Source organism: Neltuma alba, unplaced genomic scaffold (genome assembly GCF_004799145.2).
Source record: "Neltuma alba isolate B1F8T4 unplaced genomic scaffold, ASM479914v2 tig00012808_pilon, whole genome shotgun sequence".
Lineage (NCBI taxonomy): Eukaryota > Viridiplantae > Streptophyta > Magnoliopsida > Fabales > Fabaceae > Neltuma > Neltuma alba.
Window position 1 is genome coordinate 52,984 of NW_021637205.1, and position 19,803 is coordinate 72,786.

Genomic DNA, 19,803 nt, shown 5'->3' on the forward strand with positions numbered 1-19,803 from the left:
GTAGTGATAATTACTCGTCATCAGGTTATCATACCGGTGGTTGTTGTTGATATTATTGGCAGCGACCTTTTTACATTGTTGCTGAAAATGAAATCCATGACTTAAAATATTTGAGTCCTTGTCGAAGATGAATCATCGCCGCCAGATCTGTACATGTCAACAGTGACAAAACATGAAAGCACTTGAATTTTTCAATGAACAATAGTATGCACCTCTTAATTTTCCTTTTTAGGTGAAACAAAGTATTTCTAAGTCACATTAAATTTGAAACTAATTCTTTTTGGGTCTAAAACACTTAAGAAATAACTATCTCAACAAGTGTATTTTTTAATATTCAAACTTATATTCTCCTTTTTACGAGACGATGAGGCCGTTATCATCTCAATTAATAGCTTGTTGGTTTCTTAATTTTCTTATCTGGCAATGAAATCATGAAAGAAAAAGGTAGAAAGAAGGAAATGTGAGGTATAAAGAAAGATGTGAAAATTACTAGAGTCTTGCCTTTGTCGTGTAATCTTTTTCTAATAAAGATAAAAAGATATAGATTCGGAACAAGATCAACTCAAACAAAAGTCAGTAGTATTTTTAGGGATGATTAAAGATGGCAAGACAGTTGTTCCAAGTGATTGGACGACTCTTTGTTGTTGGTAAGAAAAAATTGAATAATGAGAGGAAGGTGAATAGAGTCAAGGCAATAGGCATCAACGTGCATGGACCCATCTTAAGGCCATTAATAATCATAACCATCAAATTATATATACAAACACATATTTTCAATTAGTGAAATGGTGCAATTTATTGAGCCTTTCACTGGAGCTTTGTGACTGGTTAGTGACAATATTTTACTTTCACTCTGACATGCTGCAAAACTAGCAGATATGTGGATTGGCTTGAGGAGGAAAGGAAGAAGATAACAAGGAAGTTTATTTAATTTATTGAGTAAAACTCAGGTAAGTTCTACTATTTTAATTATTTTTTGAAAATTTTTTCTAGATTTTACTAAATCTCCTGGAAAGGGTATTTATGCTTTTAAAATTAAACCATAGCGTATTTATTTGAAAAATAACTTCAACACTCTGTGTAATAAAAAGTTTAAACAAGAAAGCCAGTTGAGATTAACTTATATATTCGGATAAATATTTGAGTTATTATCTCTTTTCCTACATTTTTTTTAATTTTCTCAATGTTCATTGTTAACTAAGACTACTTAATGTTTGTCTTTTTGTTAATATTATTTATTTTTTTATAAAACAAATTAACTTATATGTTAAGAATGAAATGGAGTGTGAGTAGTGGTTGAGAATTCAAATTTGTTTGGATGTCTTGGGGCAAAAAAAAAAGGTTAAACAAGCAAATCATACATTAACCCATTTAAAAAGTTAACTTTCTAGAAAGCATGGTTCATGAAATAACTTTCCAATGGGTACTTCATAATGAGTATGATTATTTGAATAAGTGAACGAGATGATCCTTCATCTTCAACATTCTTATTCCATCTCTTTTAAGATTATGACTTATGAGTATTACCACATGATATCAAGACTTCGGTTGACCAATTTGCTTGTTTTGTTTTGTATAAAATTAGGTGAATTTCATATATTTGTATAAAATTCAAGATAAATTATATTATTCATGACTTGCAAACACTATACCACACCAAGTTTCTAATATACTCCTCTGGTTTTATTTACAGGGAAGAGAGAGAAAATATTTTTTAGTCCTCTTTAAAGGACACCGAGAGAAATTTTTTATATGAATGTACAATTTTATCTCTCATTTATTATTGTATTGATTTTGTTTACATGAGGTGTAATGTTATTAATGTATACTAAATAAAGATAAAGCTGAAAAGTTATTAAATTTTAAATGAAAGCTAATGAAATTTAGGGTTTTTCTTAGTCTGTGTGAAACATGTTGATAGTGACTTATAAATAGGATCAGAGGAGTAAGAGCTAATTGGAAATTAAATTTAATCCTAAATGTAAGATCTCATATTATTTTGTCCCTCATATTTATCATTTTTTTTCAAATTATTCCTATTAATCATATATGTTAGGAAAGTTTGTATCAATGGTAATTTCAATACAAATGACTTAAGAAGGTATTTTAGGAAAACAAATATATATTTTTAGCAAATAAATAATTTAACTAATTTTTTTTAATCTATTTAAATTACTTTAATAAATACTGCACTACCTCTGATGTTAATTACAAGATATCATTTGTAGACTACAAGCGATATCTTATAGTATCAAAGGTCGTATTAAACCAGAGGCAGCAGTTTTTAACTTTAAATTTATAAATATATGGATACCACTGCATATTATGAATGCGAAACAAAGTAAATCACAATGATGGATTGTTCCTATTTAATTTAACACTATGTCGGATATGATTGGAATGTTACAGCTACAGGGACCAATTTTGTTTGTTTGTTTGGGTGGTTGGTTTGTTAGTTTAGAGCTAACTATCAGGAGGGTTTGCTTGGCCAATAACTCATCCACGTATGGGTATATGGACAGAATCTCCCCAGCCATTGTTTGGTGGAAGACGAGAGACAGCACGATATTTTCTTGCGTAAATGAGCAATTTTATTTCTAATATTATTTTTCCTCTGATATTTTGCTCTTAATTTTTTTTAACGGTATAGTTTTATCACTAATTTTTTAAAGTAAAATTTTAGATAAAATTACACTCAAATATTAGGGATAAAATTGTAACAAAATTAAGAGTAAAATTGTACTATTAAAAAAATTAAGAGTAAAATTACACTTGAAAACTTAGGTGCATTAGACTGAGGAACTCATTAGAATTTAGTTGAGTTTTATGACTCGAATAATATTTATCAAGATACTTACATATCTGTAGGAAAAATTCTTTTGTTGAAAGAGGAAAAATTAATTCATAGATTTTTTTTTTATAGTTTATCTTCATTTTAAATCAGATTCACGTAGTTTATTTCCTTATAATTTGATTGGTTACAATCATTCATCCTCACCTGAAAACACATAATTTTAATTTATAGAATTTCTTTGCTTTCATTTTTTTTGGCCAAATATTTCCTTTCATTTTAAAGCTCACGTATGCTTACAAATAAAATTATATAAAATATACTACCTCCGGTCTTTAATATAAGATCCTGTTTGACTTTTATTTTGATCCTAAATATAAGATCCCAATCCACTGTCTCTCATATTTATACATTTTTTTTCAAAGTAGCCTTTCTAACAATAATAGTTCTAGTCAATACACTTGATTAGTAAGGATATTTTAGAAAAGACAATACCTATTTAGGACAAATAACTAACTCAATTTACTTCCTTAATCTCCTCAAATTAGTCAACTAGCTCTTATAATTAAGACCTGAGGTAGTATAAATTAAAACTATCGGATGAATAATGAAAACCTAGTTCAGAAAAAAAAAATTATAAGGTTGTATAAAAAAAAATTATAAGAGCCTAAATCAAAATTGAGGCAAACTAAGTAAAGATGTGAGAATTAATGTTTTTTTATAAAAAAAAATTGTATGAGTTTTGATATATGATGGATGATGACGGTAGTACTTGCCCTAATATAAAGGACAGATACACAATGCCTGTCCACCCCAAAAAGACCCCATTGATAAGGAGGCAGCATGTCCCATTGTTCAGGACAACTTGGTTTTTGGTGTCTTGACACCTACACTTCATGGGTCTACTTGAGGTGCTCCATATCTGCTCCCATTCTCTTCTCCTCTCCCTTCCCCTCCTCTCTTCTCCCATCCTATTCCCATTCTCCTTTATACACACATTACCTTAGTATTTAATATAAAAACTAATTAACTTAATCTTATATATAAAATTCTAATTTATTTTGTTTTTAGTATTTATTTATTTTTAAAATAATTCTTGTAATAGTTATGCATATTAAAATTTTTATTAAATGATAATTTTAGTTAATGCATATAATTAGTAAAAATATCCTAAAAAAGACAATACTCCTCCAGTCCTATATATAAAAATCTTATATTTAGAATCAGAAAATACCTATTTATTATAAATAACTAACTTAATAAACTTTTTTAATTAACTCAACTTGTTGTTAACTTGCTATTATATTAAGAAATCATCAGTATATCTAGTCTAGTATCTACTATCATAAAGAAATCAACTGGGATGGTCTTCTTCTATTCATTTTTTTTTTTTTACCAGAGCATTTATTTTGTTTATGAACTTCAGTTCTGAAATTTTAATTTACTCCTTACTGAAAAGAGCCGGGTTAAGTGGATCCTGTCCATTGAAAGAATGAAAGAACAAAGAGAAGTAGGATCCAAAGCTTTCAAAGTTGCAGATCTATATCAGTAAATATTTCATCTGATGATTATGATGAAGTTTTCTCTGTTCATCTTTTTGCCTTTTTTACTTTCTATGTCGCCCAGTTACTCTCCACTTTCCTTAAAAGAGAAACACAGACATTTGAGATAATGATGGGAATAATATGATAAAGATTAATCAATGATAAAAATAAAATAAAATTTAAAGTGGGTAAAATCCTAAAGTAAAATAAAATAGAACCCAAAAAAAATTACTGATCATTAAAAATCCCAACACAGTGATAATGTTGAAGAAGCCTATTGGCTTCCCTAAGACCACTAAAGTAAGCTCCATGAGTAGTAGAATAGTGAGTTCTGTGAGTAGCTTCGCCTGCAAACAAAATTTGCAGAGGAGGTGAGGATGATGAAGATGAAGATGAAGATGAAGGTGAAGGTGATGATGTTGATGAAGAAGAAGAAGAACACTTGAAATCGCTATTGCTTTCTCTCTTCGGTAATGGCTCTGCCATTGTGTCCAAATCTTCACCACTTGATCCTACTGCAACATAACTGTATGACCCCAAGAACAAAGGATCAGAACCCCATTTGCTCTTCAGAATTTTACTGAATCTCACTTCACTTCCATGAGAGTTCTCAGAATCTACATTCCCATTATGGCACAACTTCAAATCGCATAGAAGGCTCGAAATTGTGGCTGAAACCCCAGTCTTAATCTCTTCATCTTTCAGTGATTCAAGTGCTAGTGCTTCATCCCCAGCAAACCAAGCTTGAAGAACATTAGAATTGCTGTAAATAGGAGAAACTGAGGCTGTTCTTCTCATCCACCAAGGGATCTTCTTGTTCCTAAGCCCAGAGTCATGAGGATGAAACACCATTTGCAGTAAAGGGAAGCAGCCATTCTTGTTATTGTAGTGCCCGTTTTTACTTTCTTGTTGCAGAAACAGTTTATTAACAACACCAAAACCAAGCCTTGAGATTGCCTCTGCTTTGAAAAGAGGCAGAGGAGGATAGAACATACCTGAATCTTCTTGAATCGCAGCTTTTAACACTCCCAATGAAACCGTAATGATGACATGATCTGCAGAAATTGCAGACCCATCATAGAAATGAATCTTGACAGGCCTTTGTGATTTTTCCATGGACCCCTGGGGTTTCCAGTCGATCTTTGTCACTTTTCGACCCAATTGAACAACCCCAGGTGGAAGAACAGAGGCTAGTGATTCCACTACCCTGATGTAACCTTTAGCTATGGTGATTTCTTCACCTGGGAACATCGTGTACTCACTCTCTGCACTGTAATCCAGATTCATGAGGTCATTCGCTGAAGTATAAGTCCTCTGGGTATTTTCATACATTTTAAAAATTCCTTCTTGAAGCAGCTTCCTGCTCCATTTTCCATACCCTTTAAGCTCCTCCTTCGATTCCTCTTTACCCCAGTAAGCTTCAAGTCCTTTCCTCAGAAACGAGCCTACACTCAGATAAAGTTCACTCCTTTGGCTGTCTTGTTCGTTCAACATCGTAGCATTCCTGGTCTTCCCTTGGGCTTGATCCATGAGGGTTTTGAAGAGCTTGGCGATGGGGTCGACAATGGCTGGACTGAGCTTGAAGCCGCCTTCGGCAATGGTGATGGTGTCGGGGGAGCCGCCATCCATGTACTCCCACGGCTGATCGGAGTGTAAAGAGTGTGTTTCTTGGGCGATTTTGTGAATTGGGCTGTTCCCGATTCCGTGGATCCAAGTGGCACCGAGCTCAATCCGGTCACCACAGAACTCCGACGTGCATATTCTTCCGCCGATTCTGGTCCCGGCTTCGACGACGCAGAGCTCAAACGAATCTTTGAAGCCGGAGGAGGTGTAGAGCTTGTGGGCTGCAGTGAGGCCAGCTATTCCGGCTCCGATAATCACAATCCGAGGCTTCTTCACCACCATTATCGAGCTCTAAGGTATGGCTAATTAATTATTGGCAGGGGCGAAAGGGAGAGATATACTGATATTTAGAGAAAGAGAGAGAACAGAGAGGTTGAAAGTGAAAAGGAAGGTTAGCGAGGGTGAGATATTTGGGGTGTGGGAGAGAAGGGATCTCAATGAAAGAAAAGAGAGAAGAAGAGGAGGGAAGGGTTTTAACGAGGAAGAAGGGACATGGCAAAGAGTGAATTTTTATAGAGAAAACTTTATTTTTGTTTAGATTTTAATTTAAATAGATTGAAGAAGTTAAATTAGTTATTTTTAATATATAAATATTGTCTTTTCTAATCAAATGTATTAGTTACAACTATTATTATTATAAGTACTACTTTAAAGAGAAAAATATAAATATGAGAGACAAAATAAATTATATATTATATTTAGTATCAAAATAAAATTCAAACTAGTTTTTATATTAAAAACCAGAAGTAATATATGTTAAAGGTATTTTTATATACATTTTAAATGATAATTTTATTAATATTAGCATGTTATTCATCTAGTCATATTTATACAACAAAGAAAAGAGAATTTTTTAATTCTGTTTACAGGACAGAGAGAGAAATTTTTGACATCAATATATAATTATGTTGACTTTATTTTTATAGTGTATATTAAATAAGCATAAAATTAAAAAGTTATTAAATTTTAAATGAGAATTAATAAAAATTTTTTTTTTTAATTTTTATGAAATATGTTTAGAAAGATCATTAAAAAAAATGAAACAAATTTACTTAATTAAAAAACATTGCAGAAAACCTGAAGAAACCTTATTGGCATTGGCATGGCAGCTTATAATTTTATACACCTCCGGTCCTTAATAAAAATCTATTTAACTAATTTGATTAGATTGAGAAAGTTAGGTAAGTTAGTTAATTATAAGAAATATGACATGTTTTTCCTAAAATACTATAATCATCTTTCTAAATATCTTCTCTTCCTTGCTTACTTGATTATGGTTGAGAAAGTATCTATAAGGATAATTTTAAAAAATTAAAAAAAAGAAATATATTTTTTATTTAGAATCAAAATTAACTTAATAATTAAATCATATATTAATAAGCGACAAGTATATTAATATTTGTAATTGATTTTTTTTTTTTTTGATGAACCCCAAGAGCCCAAGACCCATATTAAACTTAATCATCGTACCATCTCCCATCCCCAGCCTGCCACATCTTCAACCTCGACGACAGCGCCTTCACTTCCTAGCAGCAGTAGTATCTTGACTTCTCCGCACATGGGTATATCGGGGACATTAGAAAATAATATGGCTGTTTACTCAGGACGGGGTAAGTTACTTCGCTTTACAGCAAAAATCCCCTAATTTGGGAGGACAGAGGAAAAGGACAGATTTTTGGGAGAATTATCTCAAAAAAAAAATATATAATTACAAAAATTTCTAATAACATATGAGATATCAACCTATTATTTCTTATTTTTAATATAAAAATTCATTTAATTTTTATTTTGATTTTAAATATAAATTTTTAATTCATTTTGTCTCTCATATTTATCTACTTTTTTTAAGTAGTCTTTATAATAATGGTAGTTTTAACTAATATACTTAATTAGTAATGATATTTTAAAAAAGATAGCACCTACTTATTACAAATAACTGACTTAACTAATTTTCTTAATCTATTCAAATTAGTTAATTAGCTGTTATATTAAGGATATGATGAAATATTATTATTCTCTGGCTTAAAATTTGTTATGGTTTTTTTTTATCTCGAAGCTTATTATTATGCGCTACTTAATTGTAATTGTTATAAGATATTTTAGTGATTACATTCATTTCTTAAAATCTTACCATAATTCTCTTTAAAAAAAACCAACCAAACACTAATCATATGTGTGTGTATGTACCGCTCATATATAAATCACTTGTATCTTATTTTTCATACTAAAAAATGCATTGAATTTTTTTATTCACAAAAATGCATTGCATCAATAAAAGTTTTCACATTTACCTTTATTAAAAAGAAAAAGTATTAAAAAATCATGCCGTACATTTTTATCTATTTTTTATTATATTTACTAAGGATAAAATTAAAAAATAATCATTAAGTATCCCGCAAGTAACTTATATCTAGAAACCAAATTTTCTTCTATATATACTCTTTCGATTTTAAATATAAGACTCTTATACACATTATATTTAAAAGCAGATAAGTAAGAACATAGGAAGATATATACATATGTATATATGTGATTCCTGTCAACATCATCTCGGGATTTGGATTTTGCGTAGAGTCAATATATGAGGCATCAAAACTGCGGTCAACTTGAGCTAATGTCTCTATGCTTTCTTTAACTATGAGATTAGTTCACGAAATTTGAGCCAACTTGGTCAAAGCTTATTGAAAAAGAAAAATTGTTTTATATTAGGATATGTCATTTTTGAGGCTATGCCTGGTAAAGCAGGATGAAATAATTATAAGGAAATGCGAATGAAATCGAAAATGGAAGTGAAAAATGCGAAACGACTTTACAAAAAAACTTGATATAATTAAATTATTATTATTATTATTTTCTAGTATAATATCTTTATCAATAAATATGAAAAAAATTAGAAGATATAAAAAGGTCCATCGGATGCCGCTAACCATCACTAGGAATCAGGATTCATAAATGCTAAAAATCAACTTTATACGATATATCGTATGATGAGTCTTTGAATAACCTTCTCTCTCGGCTGAATTTTTTAATAAATATTTTAAAACTTATAATAGATAGGAAATTTTCTTATGACCAAATGAGTGATTTAGTTTGTACTAAATCTTGCATATTTTCTTATGGAATATTAAGTTGCAAGATGTGGAATATTCTTAAAAATGAAGTAAAAAAATATGTCTCAAAATCAGCCAAAAAAAAAAAGTAAAATTGTAAAATAAGCAACACTTCTTACAAGAGTTTTAAGAGTCCTTGATACAAAATAGGCATTTTTAGGACTCTTGATGTCCTTTTTCTTTTTTGATTTCGTGTAATTTTACTATTTGCATGAAAATTAAACTAGTTGAGGAAGTGAAATTAGGATCATTTATAGTCTATAAAAATTATTATAAATGATCTCCAATTTTTAACTAAATTATTTAAAGTCTCCTCAAGATCTCAAATTACCTTAATTATTATACAACTTATTCTTAAGAGAATTTTATCATGGCTATTAGATTATTTTATTTTCAAACGCGATTAATTATTAGATTCTTAAGGTCAAAGGATTAAGTGGTCACTTGCATGTACAAGTCACATTTCAAAGTTATCCCTAATTTTTTTAATTACGAGGAATAATCAAAGTTAGGCTAATAAATATATATATATGCTTTTAATATTTCAACAGCTGCATCCGTATAATTATTTCCATCTCTTACCCTCACATGGTTTCACTTTCCTCCCTCATTTTTTTAACCTTCAAATTATTATCGTCAAAGTTATCATGATAAGAGAAGAAGATAAGAAAATAAGTTGAATTCAACAAGTTGAGTCGAAAGTCAATTCAACGTCTAATTAAAATATAAGAGAGAGTCGGCAGACTTGAGAATCAATTGAAACCGGCTAATATTTGTAGAAACCTATGGTTCGTGTATTTTCATTTTCATTTTTATCTTAAATTTTAAATTTTTCATGGTAGTGTTATCCTTACTATGGCCCCAGGTTTCAACATCAAACTTTCAGATTCAACTTTGACGGATAGACTAAAAATCCAAGTCCAGATAGTTGGAGCAGAGCAAGATCCTAGAACTATCGCAGCAGCTCTTCATCATCAAGTCATTTATAGACTTCAAAACCATGCTCTTGATCTTTATTTTCCAAATTCTACTAAAAATACTCTTTATGTGGTTTCTGATAGAGCTGATGATATATTCTAATATTTACATATTATAATTATAAATTATGAAATAAATATATAAATTTTGAAAGGAAATTTCAATAAAAAAAACTTAAAAGTGTAGAAAACAATCATGATTCAAGATTTAATAATTTGCAGATTTTTTTCTGTGGGATTTTTCTAAATTTAAATGAAGATGATGAAGTATTGATAAATGTTACTCCTCCGATCCTTAATATAAAACCTATTTAACTAATTTAATTAAATTAAGAAAGTTAGGTAAGTTAGTTAATTATAAAAAATATAACATATTTTTTCTAAAATACCATAATTATCTTTCTTAATACCTCCTATTCCTCTACTACTTGATTATGGTTGAGGGAGTATCCATAAGGGTAATTTAGAGAAAATTGATAAATATGAGAAATGGGTCTTACATTTATGATCAAAACCAACTCAACAATTGGGTCCTATATTAAAGACCGGAAGAGTATCATTTTATTGTATGTTATATTTCCTTGAATTTAAATATTTATTTTTATTATATAAGGTTATTTTAAGATTATTCTCATATTTATAATAAAATTTAAACTCAGGAACTTGTTATAAATTATGAGCGAATTTATTATGGACCAGATCAAATCTTATCTTGTGAGTATGAGAGGTACAATTTTCCTGACATTGATATAGTTCAACCCCACACACATAAAGAAGCATATGATACGAGTCTCTCATAATTGAAACACTATTTACTCATCACCCACCTACCTCCCTAGGCCTGCCACAGCTACCTTGCTACCGCCTTCAAAAGTAAATAAATGATTTTGTTACAATTATTTGCCATTTTATTTTGTAAATTCATCTATATTTGAGTTCCTGAATAATTTTCTATGATTTTTTACCCACAAATTCAACCCTCTTCCAGTGTCTAATATAAAATCTTATTTAATTTTTTTAAATATAAGATTTAAATTCATTTTATCTGTTATATTTATATTTTTTTTCTAAGATAATCTTTTCACTAATGATATTTTTAACTGATAAATTTAATTAGCAAGGATATTTTAAGAAAGACAACATCTATTTATTATACATAACTAACTTAACTTATTTTCTTAATCTATTCAGATTAATCAATTAGCTCTTATATTTAAAGCTGGAGATAGTATTAATTTTTGGGTAAAAAATTTATTAAAATTTCTATCCTTAACATTCTATATTTATGTTTCCATCTAATGTTTGCAATTATAAATTCATTTTTTTATTTATTAAGGAATTTTTTTGGCCATAATGGAAAATATTTTTTAAAATCAATTGTATCACACAGCTAATAGTAGTACTTTTCGTTTGTAGGAAAATTATTCTCATAAAATTTAGTTTTGAAATTTGAAATTGATTTAACTAAATAAAACTGGAAGAAGCAGGGTGAATATACAAGAAAAATTAAAATTAAAAAAGAAAAGCAAATGAAAATTACCTTTAAAAGGGGGAACAAAAAAAAAGTTGCAACAAAAGTTTGATTAATGCCTTTCACCTAACGCACATGTAAATCGAGTAAGAGAGGGCCCCACCACCTGAGCAAGTCAACGGTCTGGATCAGCTCCTTGATGTCACAGTTTAAGAAATTGTAAAATCGTGAAAAACGACCGAATCAGAATAACGCTCGCAGAAGAGGACCACATTAATTAATGGGAAAATTTCACTGTAGGACCGCAGAAGACAATTAATCTCAAAGAGCCTCCAAAACTTTCTGAAACCTCACTACAGGACCAAGAGGCCAATCTGATATTAATTCCACAAACGAAATGACGCTACTACTGCCCCTAGTAGAAACTTATTTCCTTGAGGGAACAAGTGCGGGAGAGCGCATTTGCAAGGGGAACTAGCCAATTTGCAGAATAAATACATATATTCACACGTGGAATCAGTCCGTTCACATGTGAACTGGTTCATCTAAAGCATGTGTCCGTGAGGGAACAAGTGCGGGAGATCGCATTTGCACGGGGAACTAGCCAATTTGCAGAAGAAATACATATATTCACACGTGGAATCAGTCCGTTCACATGTGGACTGGTTCACCTGATTAGTGGCGTCATTTCATTTGTGGAATTAATATCAGATTGGCCCCTTGGTCCTGCAGTGAGGTTTCAGAAAGTTTTGAGGGCTTTTTGAGATTAATTGTCTTGTGCGGTTCTACAGTGAAATTTTCCCTTAATTAATTTGGAAGGGTAAAAGCAACACTTTCAGACTATGTAATAAAATTTTGAATTTAATTCTTCAAATTTAATCTCATTTTAATTTTAATTCTTACAATTTGAAATGATTTTGGTTCTTATTTTAGATATTAAAAATATTACTATCTCTATTCTTTATTATAGCTTGTTTGACTTTTAATTTAATTATAAGTATAACACCCCAATTTTTTTTAATATTTATTTATTTTAAATAATTTTTATAGTAGTTGTACTTATTAAATATTTTAAATTATAAATATTGAGAAATTGTTTTGAAATTTACATATTTTAATAATACTTATATGTCATTCTCTCTTGAGGTCCCAAAAAAATCTTTTTTTTGCGTAGTTGATTAGGGAGTGTTTGGTTTGCCGAATGATAAAAGGTAGGCACGTGGATCGCACGTGTTAGGTTGCCTGTTATGGTAACCTCCTTTTCGTCGTTTTATGAGAAAACGACAAGACACGAATTAATATTTAACTGGTGGGGGGGAAAAAAAAACCAGTCTTCTGCATTACGTAATGGAGAACTTATCTGCGTTTTGCAGTTTCAGATCATTGCTGCAAACACTAGGGGATTCATTGCATGTGTCTCAAAGTACGTCCAAGGGCAGATTCTACATGCTTCCAGTTAAAATTTTATTTAATCAATTTTTATTCGGTTTTAATTTTTATTCCTCAAATTTGAAATTAGTAATTTTGATATTAAAATTTGACGCTTAAATATTTTTATCCCTACAATCGTGTTTGTTATCCTTTAAACAAGGTTAGTTCTAAATCTTGAAATAGGAGTCCACCCTAACAAAATGGGTTAATATTTCGTAACGTGGGGGATCAATATTTGAACTTTTGTTGAGAATATGCGGTGTTTATGTTTAATGTCTAATAGTACTTCGAATAAGATTTCTTCTAGTAGTAGGATACTTGTATCTAATAAAAGTTGAACCTTGAAAAGGGTGTTGAACCTGGTGAAAGAGATTAGTTCCTCACAAGATGACGAATTAATGTCTAAATTCTTATTAGGAGAGGTGCAGTGCTTAGATTCAGTACCTAACAGTATTTTGAATTACTTCCAGTAGTAGAATATACGTGCCTAGCAAAAAAAAAAAAAATCCTCGGGTGTTTATAGAAGTACTTACAGGTCATCTACTAATAAGATCCTCATATCGATAATGAGATTCAAACTAACGATCTTGTGAGTTATAAATTGATTTCTTACCAACAAAACTAACTCTTATCGGCAACATTTGTTTATTTTGCACATTTGTTTATTTCTTGGAGGGAAAAGACTCAGACACCCAGTCACCGAAAAAAGGATAAGGAGTATGATATTATGGGACGTTGTAAAGAAACTAAATTATATTGCCTGTTTGAATTCACTTTAGAATTAATCATAAGAGAAAAAATTTATGGTTTCCTTTAAAAGTACCCGAACACAGCTATAATGATCCAAAATTAATTATAAAACTAAAACCATGAGCATCTAGTAAGCTATTATTACCTACTTTTCAATTCTGTTTTTCAAATTATACTCAAAATTAATCATTAAATCAATTACAATCAGCCTCAATGATTCCAATTCAAATCTAAAATTAAAGGAAAAATCTAAACACGCCCTCATCAAAGTTAAGTACAATTTCCAACAGAACTCCTATAATTTCCAACTAAAATTCCGCTATTTCCAACGAAAGTTCAATATCTTTTGAATCAGCATTTTTTAATTAGGGACAATATAACTTTTAATCTCTTAAATTTGTCTTCGTTTTAATTTTGGTCTCTTTAGAGACCAATATTTTAAAAGAAAACAAAAATTGAGGGACCAAAATCAAAATACAAGCAAATTTTCCCCTTTAATTATACTTATTATTCTTCTCCCAAAGTGTCAATCTCCCTAAAGGTTATGTGATAACCAATTGATATTAGTGAATGTATGAAACAATTCATTTAATTTCTTCACCCCAAAATTATCCTTATTCTTATAAAATTATTATTGAGAAATAACAAAAGGAGATTTATAGCTTTTTTATAAGTACATTTATCATTGTATCAAAGACAATTCAATTCAAAATATTACTCCCTCCGTTCCTTATTATAAGAGACAAATAACTAAATTACGTTGATAAAAAAAACAGTTAAAATTAGTTGAGGACAATTAATATGTAAAAAGTATAATATTTTTTCCAACAATACCCCCATTAATAAGGAGAGAGAGTATGAGAGAGAACAATTAAATTATTAAAAGAAAGAGAAGTGGGAGGGAGAGAGAGTATGAGTTGGAGACAAAATAAATAGGGGTAAAATAGGAAATCAATACAAAAAAATAAAGACAACTTTTAAGTGTCTCTTATATATGGGAACATGCCATAAGCATCAAATGTCTCTTATAATAAGGAACGGAGAGAGTATTAGATATTATATATATATATATATATATATATATGTAGTGCTAGCATCTAATAATATCTCGAATTCCCTCTTCCCAGCGGATTCTTCGGGGAAATTGAAAAAAAAAAGGTTATAACTGCAATGGTAGTCTTGACGGAGCCCAGGCCTGAGGTATAGCTGATGTCTAGTACTTGTGATTCCAAGGCCTGGCCCAAACCTATCTTCAGGTTCTTCACTTATTTTCATTCCTCATTTGAGGTTTCAAAACACAAAAATGTTATAGATTTTCTTTTTCATACTTGACATAACAATAGACAGGGTAACTCCAAACACACTTTTCAGAAGTATTTTTCTGTAAATTGAGACAAACTTCTCTATATATTTACTTTGTATACTGTAAAAGTACTTTTAAAACTATGGTTTTGTTTCTACCCAAATACCCCCTAAAAATATATATGTACATGGATACATATATATTACTCCTCACTTTTAATATGTTTCACAGAAATTAAAAAAAAATATTACACTTTATTAACTATGTATTCAAATTTAATAACTTTTCAATTTTATTTCTACTTAATATATATACGCACACATATACTTTCGGAGAAAATAACATACTTCTAACAATGAATAATGGGTAAAATCATATCACATAATAAATTTGATGAGGTGACTTATATTAGGAATAAAAAATACTACTCCTTTTTATGTGTTCCATAAATAAAACTAGAGACATATGAAATTAAAAAAAATCAGTTCGATCTTATAAAAAAAATTGCACAAGCGCATTGTTCTCATAAGTCATGAGAAAATAAAACATAACTCTAATCCTTTTCAAATAAAGAAAAAACATTTGGATGGCTGAAATTCTCGGATCAGAATTAATTAGTAATGCACAAAAGTTTGAGAACTCCTAGTAATATGAATTGAACCTAATTCATTACGATCTAAGAAGAAAGGTTTAAGTCTTCAATAAAGTAGATGTAATAAGAGATGTCTATGTTAAATATCCATCGTTACCTTAAATATGATTATCAATAATAATAATAATAATAATAATACAATAATAAGAGGATACGTCTACTTATATATAAAGTTTGAGACCTCCTACTATTATAATCCCTTCTATTAGAATGGTAATTGGTTGCAATTATTTTCCATATCAATATCTTGAAAATAAAATAAGGAAATGGGTGGGTAGCACATGCCTCTTTACCGAGAAATTTTACCATTCATTTGATTGGACGTTTGAATTTTAATCTTGTATAGATTACTCAAATGTTACAATCGGCAACTTTTCATCGTTAAATCAAATAAATCAATTTTCTTAAAACATGAAATATATGAAAAAATTTGTGCTGTTTATAAATTATAAATAATTTAATCTAATTTTAAAATTGGCAAAAAAAAATTCTGTTTTTTTCAATCTTTATTTCTCGAACTAGACTATCATTCGCTAGTTTATGTCATATATCATTGGCTAATAAAGGGCTAAAGGCTTACCTTTCTTGATGTCCAGAAGATAAAGGAATGGGCTCTTCTCAATCTCAGTTAGGCTTGTTGTACATGTAGGTGCCGGAAATCAATTATTCTTTCCACCTTTATCATCTAATTTTATTAATTTCAAGATGATTATTCACATTTTAACAAGATATAAATATTAAAAAAAATTGTTAAAAAGTACTCCTCCGGTTATAGGACCCAATTGTTGAGTTAGTTTTGATCCTAAATATAAGACCCATCTCTTATATTTATTAATTAATTTTCACTAAATTACCTTATAGATACTTTCTCAGTTATAGTCAAGTAAAAGAAGAAGGTGAGATATTAAGAAAGATGATTATAGTGTTTTAGGAAAAACATGTTACATTTCTTATAATTAACTAACTTACCTAACTTTCTTAATCTAATCAAATTAGTTAAATGAGTCTTATATTAAAAACCGGAAAAGTATCTCATTAAAATACTTACTACTAATTAGTACTTGAAATATGTTTAAAAACATAAACACAACTCATCTTCAGACTTCAGTACAACTCTTGTTTGATCGCAACCTATTTTCAGCTATGAAAAAAAGAAGACATTTACATATAACTAAAAATATATTGCGCATAACTAATTACAGAATTCAAGTCCTTTCAAATTGGGGGAAAAAAAAAATTCCTTTCAAAAAAAACCTCGAAGGAAGAAGAAGAAAGAAGAATGGGAAGGATAAGAGAGAAAGAGAAGCACGTGAAACATGATAACAAAAAAGGAATGACCTTATCCGCACATTATTCATATTAGGATTTGCCATTCCTCATTATTGTGTCCTCCACTCCCACCTCTCTGCAACTTTCACTTTCTGAAAATACCTGAATTTTTATCAAGTTTTGATGGTTTGGATTTTTTGAAAACCATTTTAATTAAATCCATATTACTCTTTCTAACTCTCATTATAACGTGTTTCATAATATAACATATTCTATGTCTAAAATATCAACTTTTTTCCAAATAATATCCCTAACTGATTATAAAATTTCCCAACTAATTAACTAAACTCTTCTAATTAATAACTTATGTTATCATAAATAACTAATTTTTGAACTTATGCAAAGGATCTGTGCATACTCATGCTCCATTTTTATGTTAATGACTTCATTCAATTTCGTGAGCTTTTTATAACATAAAAATTTGCTCAGGTAACAAAAGAAAACATAAAATTCATAAATAAATCTTCATGATTTATGAGTTTTTTTTTTAAAATGTGATCCTAATTAGTATAATTGTATAAAAATAAAGTAGATTTTCCGAATAAAGATGCATGATTTATGACAAGGAAAAAATATGCATCATGAAACAAGTTCAACTAGCCCATCATGTTAATAAATTAAATTTTGTGGAATGAAATCATAAGCAATTGATTTTTATTATTTCTAGATACCCGGAAGTGTTTGGAAAACACGGAGTGTTTTGATCCAAAATCCCCATTGAGTACCTTATAATATATGAATAAATAAATAATTAAAAAAAGAACCCAGCAAATAAATAAATATATACATTAAAACAGATGTTGGCAATTCAAGCAAAAGCAAAAGATGCTTTTACGACAAGACACGAATTAATATTTACCTGGTGGGGTAAAAAAAAACCAGTCTTCTGCATTACGTAATGGAGAGCTTATCTGCGTTTTGCAGTTTCAGATCATTGCTGCAATTCATTGCATGTGTCTCAAAGTACGTCAAAGGGCAGATTCTACATGCTTCCAATTAACATTTTATTTAATCAATTTTTATTTGTTTTTAATTTTTATTCCTCAAATTTGAAATTAGTAATTTTGATATTAAAATTTGACGCTTAAATATTTTTATCCCTACAATCGTGTTTGTTATCCTTTAAACAAGGTTAGTTCTAAATCTTGAAATAGGAGTCCAACCTAACAAAATGGGTTAGTATTTCGTAACCTGGAGGATCAATATTTGAACTTTTGCTGAGAATATGCGGTGTTTATATTTAATGTCTAATAGTACTTCGAATAAGATTGCTTCTAATAGCAGGATACCTGTGTCTAATAAAAGCTGAACCTTGAAAAGGGTGTTGAACCTAGTGAAAGAGATTAGTTCCTCACAATATGACGAATTAATGTCTAAATTCTTATTAGGAGAGGTGCAGTGCTTAGATTCAGTACCTAACAGTATTTTGAATTACTTCCAGTAGCAGAATATACGTGCCTAGCAAAAAAAAAAAAAAAATCCTCGGGTGTTTATAGAAGTACTTACAGGTCATCTACTAATAAGATCCTTATATTGATAATGAGATTCAAACTAACGATCTTGTGAGTTATAAACTGATTTCTTACTAACAAAACTAACTCTTATTGGCAACATTTGTTTATTTTGCACATTTATTTATTTCTTGGAGGGAAAAGACTCAGAGACCCAGTCACCGAATAAAGTTTAAGGAGTATGATATTATGGGACGTTGTAAAGAAACTAAATTATATTGCCTGTTTGAATTCACTTTAGAATTAATCATAAGAGAAAAAATTTATGGTTTCCTTTAAAAGTGCCCGAACACAGCTATAATGATCCAAAATTAATTATAGAACTAAAACCATGAGCATCTAGTAAGCTATTATTACCTACTTTTCAATTCTGTTTTTCAAATTATACTCAAAATTAATCATTAAATCAATTACAATCAACCTCAATGATTCCAATTCAAATCTAAAATTAAAGGAAAAATCTAAACACGCCCTCATCAAAGTTAAGTACAATTTCTAACAGAACTCCTATAATTTCCAACTAAAATTCCGCTATTTCCAACGAAAGTTCAATATCTTTTGAATCAGCATTTTTTAATTAGGGACAATATAACTTTTAATCTCTTAAATTTGTCTTCGTTTTAATTTTGGTCTCTTTAGAGACCAATATTTTAAAAGAAAACAAAAATTGAGGGACCAAAATCAAAATACAAGCAAATTTACCCCTTTAATTATAATTATTCTTCTCCCAAAGTGTCAATCTCCCTAAAGGTTATGTGATAACCAATCGATATTAGTGAATGTATGAAAAAATTCATTTAATTTCTTCACCCCAAAATTATCCTTATTCTTATAAAATTATTATTGAGAAATAACAAAAGGAGATTTATAGCTTTTTTATAAGTACATTTATCATTGTATGAGAGACAATTCCATTCAAAATATTACTCCCTCCGTTCCTTATTATAAGAGACAAATAACTAAATTACGTTGATAAAAAAAATAGTTAAAATTAGTTAAGGACAATTAATATGTAAAAAGTATAATATTTTTTCCAACAATACCCCCATTAATAAGGAGAGAAAGTATGAGAAAGAACAATTAAATTATTAAAAGAAAGAGAAGTGGGAGGGAGAGAGAGTATGAGTTGGAGACAAAATAAATAGGGTAAAATAGGAAATCAATACAAAAAAATAAAAACAACTTTTAAGTATCTCTTATACATGAAAACATGCTATAAGCATCAAATGTCTCTTATAATAAGGAACGGAGGGAGTATTAGATATTATATATATATATATGTGTGTGTGTGTGTGTGTGTGTGTGTAGTGC

General features: G+C 29.5%; 1 protein-coding gene across 1 annotated transcript; it reads right to left on the reverse strand.

Annotated features, from left to right (window-relative positions):
* Positions 1-4,547: 4,547 nt before the first annotated feature.
* LOC114731231 (probable polyamine oxidase 5) lies at positions 4,548-6,388 on the reverse strand. The gene has a single exon (XM_028918365.1). The coding sequence runs from the start codon at positions 6,238-6,240 to the stop codon at positions 4,564-4,566; it is 1,677 nt and encodes a 558-aa protein (XP_028774198.1). The 5' UTR covers positions 6,241-6,388; the 3' UTR covers positions 4,548-4,563.
* Positions 6,389-19,803: the final 13,415 nt, after the last annotated feature.

Coding starts and splice junctions, on each gene's coding strand:
- LOC114731231 (XM_028918365.1), bottom strand. CDS start 6,240: ATGGTGGTGAAGAAGCCTCGGATTGTGATTATCGGAGCCGGAATAGCT.